The sequence below is a fragment of the Rhinocladiella mackenziei genome (genome assembly GCF_000835555.1).
Source record: "Rhinocladiella mackenziei CBS 650.93 unplaced genomic scaffold supercont1.3, whole genome shotgun sequence".
NCBI classification, from domain to species: Eukaryota; Fungi; Ascomycota; class Eurotiomycetes; order Chaetothyriales; family Herpotrichiellaceae; genus Rhinocladiella; species Rhinocladiella mackenziei.
In genome coordinates, this window is record NW_013550602.1 from 4448122 (window position 1) to 4461976 (window position 13855).

Consider the following 13855-nt stretch of genomic DNA (forward strand, 5'->3'; position numbering starts at 1 on the left):
AGCGAGTTTTGCCCAAGATGTTGGGATATCGGTGGCCGCATCACGCTGCAAGTCAACTGCAAAGTTGTATACAGTTAACGAAACAAGATCTGCTCAGCTCGTTGGTGAGCTGCACTGATGACCGACTTTATACTGTTTTCGAGTACACAGGACTCATAACAACGGTGCAAGAAGCTCTTCCAGAAAAGCAAAGGTCGTGCTCAGTCAACCGGTTCTCCTCTTTTCCTCTCGAAATCCGACTTCAAGGCTCCGCTTCGGGAATTCTTTATGGCAGTGGAGACTTGAATCCAGGGGATCTGGTCTATAGCTTACAATCAACGCCACAATCACCAGGAGGCCTCTACATCGCCTTCGGACCTGGTTCCGCGGATGTCACTGTCATCGGTATGCTCATCAATCAACCAGATGCTGCAGGTGTGACTTACTGGACGAAGATGAGACTCTGCCAGCAAAAGATGAAATTGATCGAAAAAATCACTCGTTGCGGCGTCTTGAGATGTTCTCGGAACGTTTTAGCAAGATCGCCGCAAGGCAGGGTTCTATGCCATGTCAATAGGCTGGCACTAATTCTGTTTTGGCTGCTTGATATCAGACAAGTCGATTACCTCTGGGATAGTCAAAAGGAGCTCCTGAATCAACCGGTCGGAGCGAATTTGTTATGCTGCTGCTTAAGTGACGAAAGAACCCATGCGAGCCTCGATGTCAACTTTCTGGAACCTCAAAACTGCCTTGAGATACTGCCGTCTTTCCAGTTTTCAGAAAATGAAAGCTGTTGGGCAGCAGCATCCACACAGCCATGGAGTGTTGCGGGGCCTCATCTGTCACAGGATCAACATGAAATCAACGAAAGCCCATGGCAGAGCCCAAGTCCTCTGGATTTCTCCTATTGTGGGAGGACGGAGCTATCGTATGCTGCGGGAGACGGGTGTGTGGGCTTCACAAAGCTGTTCCTTTCAAAAAATGGAACCGACACAAACTCCGGAGACGAGAGTGGACATACGCCGCTCTCGTGGGCCTCCAGAAATGGGCATAACGCAGTGATAAAGCTATTAGTTGCTCGAGATGATGTTCAGGCGAACTGTAAGGACAAGTATGGCCTGACGCCACTGTCGGAGGCGGCATCCGAGGGGCATGAGAAGGTGGTGCAGGTCCTGCTTGACACAGGGAAGATCGGCTCTTGACACCAAGGACAACGATGGCCGGACGACGCTGTGGCTGTGGCAGCATCCGAAGGGCATGAGAATGGGATACAGGCTGGATGAAGCACGACACATATCGGCCAGAAAGAGCCCGGGAAATTTCTTTACAAGGTCTGACTCGTTTTGCGGCCGGTCAATCTACGGATGAAGGAAGCGCCTGCTCCACCCTCCACTCCCATTCAACTTCCCATCTTTCCCACCCATTCTCATCTTCCCAGCTTTCATAACCCTCCTTTTCTTCCCTTCTCAACAGATTGCAACAATTACATAAGCGACAGCAGCGGCCAAACAGCCGTTGATGAAATTCATGACGCCGATAAAGCGGTTTGCGACGGGGTGGATTTTATGAAATCAAAGGGTCGCTAGTGTGTTTCCTGCTCGCGTTCGCCTGCGAAATGAGAGCTATCCTCGGCCTCGGCAGCACCGGCTGGGCATTTAGCATGTTCGTCAAAGTTTGCAGCACAACGATTCTAAGTCAGAGTTTCAGGATCAAGCCTTTGCGCTTTTTGGCCCTCCACAAACTCTACAGTATTCTCGCGACATAACGTTGTGGCAAACTGTTTGAAAGAAGCTTTCCACACTTTTAACCGGAAGAGCCGATACGGTGTGAATCCAGGTCAGAATATGACGTCACTTAACATCCCTACTGTACCTCTTCACAGCAAAGTTATTAAACTTATAATTGATTGATTGGTGTTCCTTCCTAATTCGAATGACCAGCTTTAGTAAAGGTGAAAAAGAGGATGGGCAGCCAATCACATACTGCGGAGGTTGAGTTCATTCCAATGTGAGTCAAGATGTCCAGAGAATTGTACCGACATATCCTAGTCTGCATCCTAACTCGATATTTCAGTCCAGCAGCCCGTCAAGCCATTCCTTTGTGACGCATCGGTAAATAGTTGTAGCTCGCTCCTTCCGCGCACCTGCCCTTGTCTTCTGTGATATTGACAGCTGTGCGGGAAGCATAATGCTATGGGCCCATGGTAAAGGCTTCGATCTCTTCCATGTTTACCAGTTCACCACACGCCAGCGCCATCCGCTTGGCGGGTGCTTCGTGGGTTGTGTAAAGCACCGCCAAGGAATCATATAGTGTTGCGCCGTATCTACCGATCTAGATATACTCCTACGATTCAGCGCTCCTCGCTGGTCTACGCGTCCACAGCTCAAGGCGGACCAGACCTTTTCCTGCCTAGGTGATTCCTTGTTTACTTCTTAAGCATACAGCATCAGGCTTCCGCTTCCTAGGCGATGCCACATGGCTCGAGAGGACAGAGACGCATGTTGGGTGTACAAAGAGACATGATGCTTACTATCCCACTCGTACTGAGAACCTGAGCCACTGCAATGGATAGTTTAGGTGATGAACCTTTATGGGTCGGAGTAGCAACATTCCTGCGCTTGATAGTTTTCATCGTTTTGGCGATAAACGGAGCGACAAGGAAGTCGCTCCGCGAGGATATGATCCGTCTAGCAGAGTTGCTAACAATCAATCTAATCAATCTCGTCGTCATGGATTGATTGATATGATTTTCAACGGAAGATGGATTGATGGGATTGGATTGATTTGTAAGTTGATCGTCCTCCTTGAATTGCTTCAAATAGTCGTTGACATTGAGGGTCGTCCGTTCACGCTCGGTTACGAACCATCTCGAGTGTGACTAGGAGAGCTTCTCTGAGGTGGTCCACAGACTGGATCCGATGGGCGACGAAAGGGGGATTTCATCGGATCCAATCCATGAGGGCGCCCCCCCCCCCCCCCGGGAGGGGGAGCACGTGATCCCGGAAAATAACGCCAAGCCATATGCTTACGTGATTGGCCGGCTCGCCGCTCTTGGCGTCGCCGCACAACGCCAAGCCCTAACCAAGCGATATCAAAATTAAAAAATAAAAAAAAACATTTAAGTTTATATTTTAAAATGCCAAAAACTGCTTCAAAATTGACACCAAATCGTGGTTGACCTATCAAGGACGTAACCGAGTGCTAAAACACTAGGGTTGCAGTCGAACCGATAGAATTGAGGGGCCTCACTAGTGTTCGATCATAGGTGAAGGTAAGAGGGTTGTCCGGCCTAGACTCCATTGAGCTTTCTAGGTGCCCTAGATGGGTAAACGTAATGCTCCAGCCAGTGATTGTTGATGATGTCGTCTTGTTCATACCGTTGGGAGGTCACTGATTCAAACTCTTCTTCGGTTGAACTTGTCTGGCTGAAGCTTTCACTGGCTGCGGCGCCCCATTTATAAGTTCGTCAGAGATGGACTATAGGAGGGGAGCCCTTTTATTTTCTTAATATTTTTTTTGTTTGCATATATACTCTTAGATGCTACTGTAACAAGCCAATCCAATCAATCTCCAGCTTTTGGGATTGATTGATTGGCAAAATTCAGCCCTCGGATTGATTGGATTGATTGATTTGTAAACAATCCTAACAATCAATCTTCCAATCTGGCTTGGTTGTTAGCAACTCTGCCGTCTAGGAACTGGTGCTATTCGCGCCTCGCCTCGGATTTAGCAGGAAGCTGGATCCACTGGCTGATGTAAGCCATCCGTACGATCGGTGGGTCTTCTAAAATCCTGCGTTCACGTTAAGCTGGTCTGGGCCGATCATAAGGACCTAGTCCAGCAGCACTATCGACGTTTTGAGAATTATGACCTATTGAACATGCCAGGTCGGACTTATCGCATAATTTACGGGGTTACTTGCATTCGGCCGATGCTTCAAGACAGTGAAAACTCTTAACATATCCAATCAAAATGAAGGAGCAAGAAATGAATGATTGCTTGAACCCACACTATTCTCGTATGTCCGTGGTGAAAATCTACTATAAATACATTGCCAGTCTTCGATGTGCCCTTCACTCAAATTAGTCAATCTCACAGCTCTCGACTCGATCATGGCCTTCTCGCGCATACCTTCCACGGTGGTAGATCCTGCTCCACTTGGGCTGCCGATCACGTATAAGCATTCGGGCAAAACAGCAAGGAACCGATTCCTCAAAGCGGCTATGAGCGAACAGATCTCTTCGTGGGACTCAACGAATCTTTCAGCGCGTGGCATCCCTTCCAAGGAGGTCATCAAAGTCTATCAAAGATGGGGAGAGGGAGGATTTGGGCATATACTAACAGGAAACATCATGGTAGCTTACGATCAGTTGGAATCACCCGGTAACCTTATTATTCCACCAGACGCGCTGTGTGAAGGGTTAAGGTTTGAAGCATGGAAAGAATTAGCATCCCAGGCAAAAAATCAGGGTAGTCTCATTTCTGGTCAAGTGAGTCATCCGGGCCGACAAACCGACAGCAGACTTCAAGCGAATCCAATATCCGCAAGCGACATCCAACTGCAAGGTGTGATGGGCAAGTCATTCGCAAAGCCAAGACCGGCGTCGCAAGAAGATATTGATGCAATTATCGAAGCTTTTGTACATGCAGCTCAATATCTTCAAGCTGCCGGGTTTGATGGGATTCAGATTCATGCAGCTCACGGGTATCTCTTGGCACAATTCCTCTCAAAGACTACAAACAAACGAACGGATCAGTACGGAGGTGGTTTAAGGAACAGGGCTCGCATCACTCTGCAGATAGCAGACGCAATCCGTAAAAAGGTGCCTGGATTCACACTGGGGATCAAAATCAACAGTGTCGAATTCCAGGATCAAGGATTCACTCCATCCGAGGCCGTTGAACTCTGTGCCTTACTGGAAGAGGCCAAGTTCGATTGGGTTGAGTTGAGTGGTGGTACGTATGAGGATCTCGGACCCCTCGAAGGCAAACGAGCAAGCACACAGAAGAGAGAGGGATTCTTTTTAGAATTTGCAGAGATGATAAAGCTTCAAGATACGAAGATTTACATCACGGGAGGGCTTCGAACGGTACAAGGAATGGTTGCAGCATTGAGCACGGTGGATGGTGTTGGATTAGGACGGCCTGTGGCTCAAGAATTCAGCCTACCGAATGAAATCCTGCAGGGAAAGGTGACTGGAGCAATCGAGCAACAAGTAGACCAGTCCAGTTTTGGTTTGACCACGGTTGTTGCAGGCACACAGATTGGACAGGTCGGGAAAAATCAGCAACCTATCAACATGGGGATCAAAGAGAACGCAAACATCTTCATGAAGAGCTTTGGAACTTTTATGCAGGAACTTGCTGAAGGTGTGTCGAAAAATTGCATTTTCCGGACTCTCTAACGTGTTACAGATGCAAACACGATGAACAGAACAGGTTATGTCAACTTAGAGGACTATACACCAAAGCCTTTCGATTCGGTCGAAGTATAGGAGCAAAATATCGACCTTTCAATCACGATACTGTTATTTCTCTCGCTCTGAGTCCGGATTCTAATTCAAAGGCACCATAAAGATAGAAACTATAGTTGATGGTAGAATTTCAGCTTCTGACCGCGGAAGAACTCGGACAATAAGGCCGATGGGAACGCCGTTAACTTACCTTACAATGTAGTTGATTGTATCTCTCAGCGATTTCATCAAGAGCAGTCAGCAGTAGTAATAACCGGAGATGGGCAGAGGAGTGTGATCTGGTGAAGAGCTTGGATGTCTGCGCTATGGTCACATCTTCTGGGGGAAATGTCTTCATATTGTTAACCAACTCGCCCACAGCAGTCTCGGTCGCCACAGCGACAATTACGACGAGGGGAGTAACAAGTTAGACATCTTTTTATTGAAACTCCTTCTGGAGCAACATCTTTCGCTGTGAATTCAGCGCATTCCATCTTTACAAGTGCGACATGCGCAAAATTCGCCTGATACTCAAGGTTTGGCCCCGAACCCTGTTGTATTCGAATAAGTACTTTCTCCGGCCAGAACGACACACGATCGATGTTTGTCACACAGGTCTAAATGCATAAAGATGCACAAACGAATCCGACTCGCCCACCTGATGCTAAATCAAAAGACCGAACCAAAAACTCCCCAATCTTCACGCTCACACGAGGAGGCGGAAGAGATGTGGACGCGTGCCCTGGCAGGCTACGAGAATACCGCGAAGTCTGAGATCGCGCCAGCCCTCAAAATCAGTGCTGCACACTCACGAGTGGCTTAGTAAGCCAATAAATAGTGGTATAGAAGTCTGATTGGTCCACACGGATAGGCTAACCCCATCGGATCCAATCCATGGCCCACCCAGGAATGCCCGTCTTTGTCTGCCAGAACCTCCCTGATCGGATCCAGTCTATGGATCACGTGTGGATGATGTTAATCACGCTGTCCCGTGACACGTACGATATCCCCCATCGGATCCAGTCCATGGACTATATGACGATGCTGACAATATACTCAATTTGGAAGGTGTATGCGACGCGAGAGGATATTGCGAGTGACCACTCGCGAGTGTGCAGCACAGCTCAAAATCAACCATAACATGGGCGTACTATATCATGCACAAGGTAAGCTGGAAGAGGCTAAAGCAATGTTGCAACGTGCACTTTTCTATCAGTCAGACTGGGGGTCGAAATCGCTAGCTATATAGATGGGCTCTATTCTCATCGCCGATATATGAGCCCAATCTATCGGCATTTACTAGACATATCGCCGATATTATTATCGGCTTTCCTAATTAGATATTATTAAACTTCAGGGATTGAGAGATGCAAGATATCGTACGGCACAGGACACCGTGATCAACATCGTCCACACGCGATCCAGAGACTGGATCCAATCAGGGGGTAGGGTGGGCCGTGGATTGGATCCGATGGGGTCAACCATAGGATTACATAATATTCGGATTATTGAAAGCGTAAGTGTCAAACTTCCTGTGCAACTTGAGATGAAGGAGCGCTCTGTTCCCTATCTACCTATCGAGGTGTTGAGGCTCCTTTTATAGACACACGAATGCTACACTGTTGCACAGAGCAACCATCTGTAACGTCGTTGCCCATGGAGACCTCTCATCATCCAACAGTAAGCTTTCAATTAAATCCCGACCCCCCCGCACGTGACCCGACCGTGGGCGGGGAAAAAAAAATAAAAATCACGTGTTCAAAAAAAAAGGGCAGTAACGTGACTTCGCGCACCCCCGGTCCGCGCGTGTCGAGCGCGTGCCGGTGTAAACCTCTCCCATCCCAACCTTACACCCAGCGAGCCAATGGCTTCCAAATTTTGCTCCGCGTGCCTTCAAAAACTCCTCCTCTCTTCTTTTCTAGCAGATCCCTCTGATCCAAGTAGCAAGATTCGTGCCACCTGTATTCATTGCCGGAATCGGAAAGCTCGACTGCGTGAGAAGAAGAGGAAAGCCCTCTCCTCACTCGACCTCAACATACCTTCGAAAAGACCGACGATGAGCCGTACGCTCGAGGCTCCTTCGATCCCTCTCCCTCATGAACGATCCGAAACCTGCCCCGCCCCGGAAGTCTCTACACGCTCTCTCATAAGCCCCATGTATCGATATTTGCTAGATATATCGCGGATATCGTTGTCGGCTTTCCTAATTGGGTATACCGTCGTCTACTTCATGAGCCATGAATCGTACGGCACAGGACACCGTGATCAACGTCCACACGCGATCCAGAGACTGGATCCAATCAGGGGGTAGGGTGGGCCGTGGATTGGATCCGATGAGATCAACCACAGGATTACGTAATCCTCGGATTATAGATTTTCCGGAGGCTTGGCTAATCACGTGACACGAGGGCCTGGCGGTTGCCCGTAGACTGGATCCGATGGCGCCAGAGTCGTCGGATTATAGATTTTCCGGATCCCGAGGGGTCGCAATTACGCATGTGTGCGCCGCCAAGAGTTGCCAAGGCCAATGTGGCCGGCTCAGTCACGTGATCTCTCGAGCGCAGCGAGGCCGGGGGTTTGGGGGCTTGCCCCCAAAAGACAAAGCTACGCTTTCACCCCCCGCGGAATATCCTGTCCGCGACCCCTAGTATATTTTCCGGATACCGAGGGTTGGCAATCACGTGTGCGCCGCCAATAATTGCCAAGACCAGGGTGGCCGACTCAATCACGTGATGTCTCGAGCGCAGCGAGGCCTGGGGCTTGCCCCAAAATACAGAAGCTACGCTTTCACCCCCCGTATCCTGTCCGCGGCCCCGAGTAACGCCAAGCATTATGCTTACGTGATTGGCCAGCTCGTCGCTCTTGGCGTCGCTGCACAAAGATCTCAGCCTCACTAGTGCGTGAGCGAGGCGCAGGACAGGCAGCAACACCAAAGCCAATGCATATGTTGCCACATCGAAAGTGGAGGTAGAGCGTGGAATAAGGTAGGTTGAAGGCAGCAAACATCTGACCTTGCGTACGCTGCAGTCTGAAACAATAAGTTGTGATTCAGTCCTCTACGCTTTGGTCGCGATGGCGCTCATCATTAATAAGCTGAAACGGGGCGTAAAATCCCAGCCTGTTAGCTAAAAGGTGCGGCGCCCAATACGCATGCGCATGAGGTTGGGGGCGGGATTCTCGTTTTCGTCGATCTTTCGAATTCCTCCAATTTAAAAGTCCAGCGATATCCTGTTCTTCGTAGTATAGGCATCGAGCCAGTCTAAACTACGCTAGTTATGGGTAATAAATTTTACAACGGATTCTGGACGAACTGGGGTGAGTCTACTGTCCTTACTTTCATTATCACGCGCTAATCAAGTGAACAGAGGATGGGAAGATTGGGGGTGCTACCCTTACGCTGCCGACATATGCAGGCTTGATTCTGGTCTCCTTTCTCACTCTGTTCGTACAGTATTCCGGTAGTTGCTTCTGGCGCGTGGTTAGCTTCATCTTGCACCAGACGAGATCGACGACAGCGTCGAACAATGGCCTTTTCCATCAACAACAGGCCATCCTTAGAAATTCTGTGACTGCGACCAACGCATTTTGGACCATAGCCTCGTCCGCGTTCGCGTGGAAAAGGAAAGGGAAAGAGAAGGGGAAAGGGAAGGCTCAAGCGCCCTTAAGGACCTCGTTACCGCTGCTTTTGGTTTCCGCTATCCATATTAGCCTTTTTGCTGTCGCAGGATTGTTTTCATCCCGCGTCGCGACAACATCCGCTTCAGGACAGGCGCTGATGACGGGCGATATTTGCGGTTTTCCTGATGAGGTGGAGAACCTTCGAGGTGTAGAGCCAGAGAATCTGGACGAAGAAGGACTACTCGCATTCAACACGCAAGTCCTACTGGGACGTTTGACTCTCTCAAGGAGCGCGGCGTACGTTCGCTCGTGCTACAATAACAACGACAATGGGGCTTCTGGTGGCTGCAACGTTTACGTACAACCGTACTTACATGGAGTCAACGCATCATCCGTCAACGATACCTCATGCCCCTTTGTAAACGCGGAGACTTGTGCAACATCGTCGGCGGTGCGATATGATTCCGGAGCCATACATTCCAACGAGGATCTCGGTATCAACTATCCGGAATTAGACGCGATGACAATACGGAGAATAACAAGCTGTGCTCCTGTTAGCGCCGAACGATACGCTACGGATTGGATTGAGGACGTACCGGAAGCGTTCGGTGACGGGCGCACGAATACGACGATAAAATTCTACGAAATGGGGCATCCCACCTCCGGTGACAATGACGGATGCGATGCTACATTTAAGAATTCCACGACAAACCTCACGGCCTTCTGCGTTTCAGAATTCATGAAAACATATGTCCAAGAACCATACACGATCCGGTGAGTTCCCAGTATCTTTAGCCACTGCTACATACGCATTACCATAACGGAAGCAGTTATACATTATTCCTTTGTTTACGCCTGAAGATACTAATTGTTGTTAGGGTCCAAACATCCTACTACGATAACGACACAGCCAGTGATTTAATCCCAGTTTCTGATTTTCAAGTCGACAATGCCGATGTCACACTAATTGCCATCTTCAACAAGGCAAGGTACAGCGAGATGGTCGAGGATGAGCTTTTTTCTGCCCAAAACGAATCTTCTTCCTGGGGCCCCGGCTTCTTCACTGCCACCGATGACTTATCCGTACTTGGTTGCACCGAACAGTATCAAGTCTGCAATATTAGGAACACACGCTGCACACCGGTCACAGGACTCTATGGAATTAAGCACGCGTTAGATTCTGAGGACGGAGACTTGGACTTGAGTCCTAAACAGAAAGCGATATTCGAGCTTCTGTGGATGCCAGCCCGGTCTATGAGTCTGCAATGGTCGTTCAAAGTGCTCGGTACAGAGCTTCTACTCGCGAAAGATTGGTTATGGGCGACTGTCAGCGTTGGCTCATCCGCTCTACCGCCCAACCACTGGCAACTGGAAGCCGAGAACCTCCACAATGTCTCGCTGGCCGTGCTCCAGCGGCGGGTCTCCGAATTCGCATCCCCGAACGAATTTGAGATTCGCCCAGGTTTAAACTCGCTGGCGCAGGTTCGAGAACCTTCCGACCCCGCCCTCCGCGATCTTTGCACGGCTCTGAAACTGCGAAGTAGTGAGCATATCTCCGTGAGCGTGCTGGGAATCGGGATTATTCTGGGGGTCGGCAGCTTGCTTATTCTACTCGACTTCGTTCTCATCTGGGTGAATATTCTTTGGTGGAGAAATAGGTCGCCTCGCCGTCAGAAAAGGAAAGAGGACTGGCGGGCCACGAGCACGTTGCAGCTTCAGAGATCCGCATTGGAGGCCAGGGGTATCGAGCCCTGGGAGGACGATGAGAATGAGACGCCTGTTCTGGTGGACAGGAACAAGAAATTCACAAGGCTGAACGACCTGAATGACGATTGTAAGATTGGCGAGAACAGAGAGGGTGATGTAGGATATGGTAGGGGCACGCATACACCGGTGCCAACTCAAACTCCGGAGTCAAGGAGGATGGAAGCAGACGATCGTGCCGCTGATCTTGAGGATGCTAGGAGGTTGTCTAAGGAACAGTAGTTTGTTATATATCCATGAATGATGTAGAATTTCTGATATTCCGAATGTATACAGGATCAATATGGACTGCTCGGCCTCGTTCACCCTGACCTGATGCAAAGTTCTCAACCATCCTATACCGAAACAGAGAAACAAGTCTTCTGCAACACAGCCTACCGAATACTCGATCTCAGCAAATCATTCATGCTCTTTATTGCATAAGGTAGGGATCAAGTGATGGACTGTAGAGTCCAGAGAAGAGATATGAAGGATTGCGTTGTTGTTCTATCTAACAAGAGAGCAAGACTGAATAAGTAGGGTGGAAGGGTGCAGCCTCGCGTGACGTGACATGCCAACATCGAGTCTTCGGCCAAGCTGGTGCCCAGACTGGAGATATGAGTATCACCAGATCCAGGACTTCAATTTTCGTGCACGACAGGAGCCGTGAGCATGCGAAAACGCTCCTTGGCATCTCAACATCGATTCCCGACACCTCGACATGCCTGTCCTTGAAGTCAAAGGTTTTCGTTTGGATGTTGTACACCGGAAGTGGGAATTTGGCTACGATCTTTTGGATACTGTAAGTCTGTATCTCTTCCTACAAGGCTGTGTGAATTTACAGGTTCGGTTACCAGAGGCAAATCGTTCTTCACGACAAAGCTAGGATACGCTGGGCTAATGGACTACGAAAATTGCGGAGCTACTGACGAAGTGTGGATACTTGCTGGTGGATCTCAACCCGTGGTCTTGCAACCTGAGCTGAGCAAAAAAGGGCGCTACTATGTGTCTTCTGAGGTATACGTACATGGAGTCATGGACGGCGAAGCAGCTCGCGGAAAGGTTCCCACACTACCTGAAGATGGAAATTCACAACCTGTTGTAAAGGTGATGAACGGTTTAGCACTTGAGTGCCTGTCGTGCAGGGAGGATGTCGTCGTCAAAATCGTTGAGCAACCACACACAAAGCTCCAATTACAAGGAAAGTTCAATGCACTCGCCAACTTCCTACCCACCCATGTTCGCTTGCCTCTTACATAATCCATGCACGTAGCGCCCCGCTACACTGTAACAAGCGGCCTTCGGCCGCAGCCTAAAATTTAGGATCATCAATCTTTTGTGATTTAGCGCTGCTCGAAGTCGAAAACATGATTGCTTAGTACCCGTATTGTGAAGTCTTATGAGGACACCAAATACCAGCGTTTCTAGTTAGCGGATCCGACTCCAAAACCGCCTAACACCTTGGAGTCGAGTCACTGACTCAATTCCGAGAGCTCTCCCGGCAAGAATAATCGACAACGGGGGGGGCGCGGGCAGTGTTCTCAGTTATTCAAGTCAGCCAAGCGACTAGATTATTCGACTAACTTATTCTTAGTCTAGTCTAGTCAAGTTAACTAGCTTATCGATAAGTTATTCAGCTGCTGGCCGAGGGGCAATGTGATCCACGGATTGGATCCGATGGCGGTGGTCCACAGACTGGATCCAATCCATGGACCATCTCAATATCGACTTTCATCGAGTGGGGCGCCCCTCCCCGAGGGGCCATGTGGTCCACGGATTGGATCCGATGAGGGTGGCCTTCGTCATCACGTGACAGTGCCAAGCCATGAGTTCACGTGATTAGTCGACGCGACAGTCTTGGCGTAATCACGTGCCGCACAACGCCAAGCCACAACCAGGTAAATCCCAAACTAGGGGCCGCGGACAGGATATTCCGCGGGGGGTGAAAGCGTAGCTTTTGTCTTTTTGAGGGCAAGCACCCCAAACCCCCAGGCTTGCTTGCGCTCGAGACATCACGTGATTGAGCGGGCCACCCTGGTCTTGGCAACTCTTGGCGGCGCACACATGCGGCCGTACGACGATTCACGTGATTGCCGACCCCTCGGGATCCGGAAAATCTATAATCCGACGACTCTGGCGCCATCGGATCCAGTCCACAGCCCCAACCCTCGGGCCCTCGTGTCACGTGATTAGCCAAGCCTCCGGAAAATCTATAATCCGAGTATTACGTAATCCTGTAGTTGACCCCATCGGATCCAGTCCATGACCCATCCAGGAAGGGTGGAATGCCGCAGGAGCCTGGAAAATCTATAATCCGACAGCCAATCACGTGCTCTCGTTGACCAACCCCATCGGATCCAATCCACGGCCCGCCCAGGAGTGGGTAGAGTGCGCCGTAGCCCGGAAAATCTATAATCCGGCACCTAGTCACGTGCTCTAATTCCATCGGATCCAGTCCACGGCCCATCCTGGAATGCCGCCATAGCCCGGAAAATCTATAATCCGACACTCAATCACGTGCTCTAGTTGGCTAGCTCCATCGGATCCAGTCCATGGCCCATCCAGGAGGGGTGGAATGCCGCCGGAGCCTGGAAAATCTATAATCCGACAGCCAATCACGTGCTCTCGTTGGCCAACCCCGTCGGATCCAATCCACGGCCCACCCAGGAATGGGTAGAGCGCGGCCGTAGCCCGGAAAATCTATAATCCGACACCCAGTCACGTGCTCTAATTGGCCAACTCCATCGGATCCAGTCCACGGCCCATCCAGGAGGGGTGGAATGTCGTCGTATCCCGGAAAATCTATAATCCGAGCGTCAATCACGTGCTCTAGTTGGCCAACCTCATCGGATCCAATCCACGGCCCACCCAGGAATGGGTAGAGTGCCGCCGTATCCCGGAAAATCTATAATCCGACACCCAATCACGTGCTCTAATTGGCCAACCCCATCGGATCCAATCCACGGCCCACCCAGGAATGGGTAGAATGCCGCCTTTACCTGCCAGACCTCCCTGATCGGATCCAGTCTATGGATCACGTGTGGACGATGTTGATCACGGTG

At 50.0% G+C, this 13855-nt stretch overlaps 2 protein-coding genes across 2 annotated transcripts; both read left to right on the top strand.

Moving 5' to 3' along the window:
- Nucleotides 1–4091: 4091 nt before the first annotated feature.
- On the top strand, nt 4092–5474 carry Z518_05129 (uncharacterized protein; the record flags this gene model as incomplete). The annotated part of the gene is made up of 2 exons (XM_013418834.1): nt 4092–5349; nt 5395–5474. 2 exons carry the CDS (start codon nt 4092–4094, stop codon nt 5472–5474), a joined length of 1338 nt encoding a protein of 445 aa, XP_013274288.1.
- Nucleotides 5475–8707: 3233 nt separating this feature from the next.
- On the top strand, nt 8708–11036 carry Z518_05130 (uncharacterized protein; the record flags this gene model as incomplete). Its single annotated transcript, XM_013418835.1, has 3 exons — nt 8708–8747; nt 8798–9824; nt 9929–11036. 3 exons carry the CDS (start codon nt 8708–8710, stop codon nt 11034–11036), a joined length of 2175 nt encoding a protein of 724 aa, XP_013274289.1.
- Nucleotides 11037–13855: the final 2819 nt, after the last annotated feature.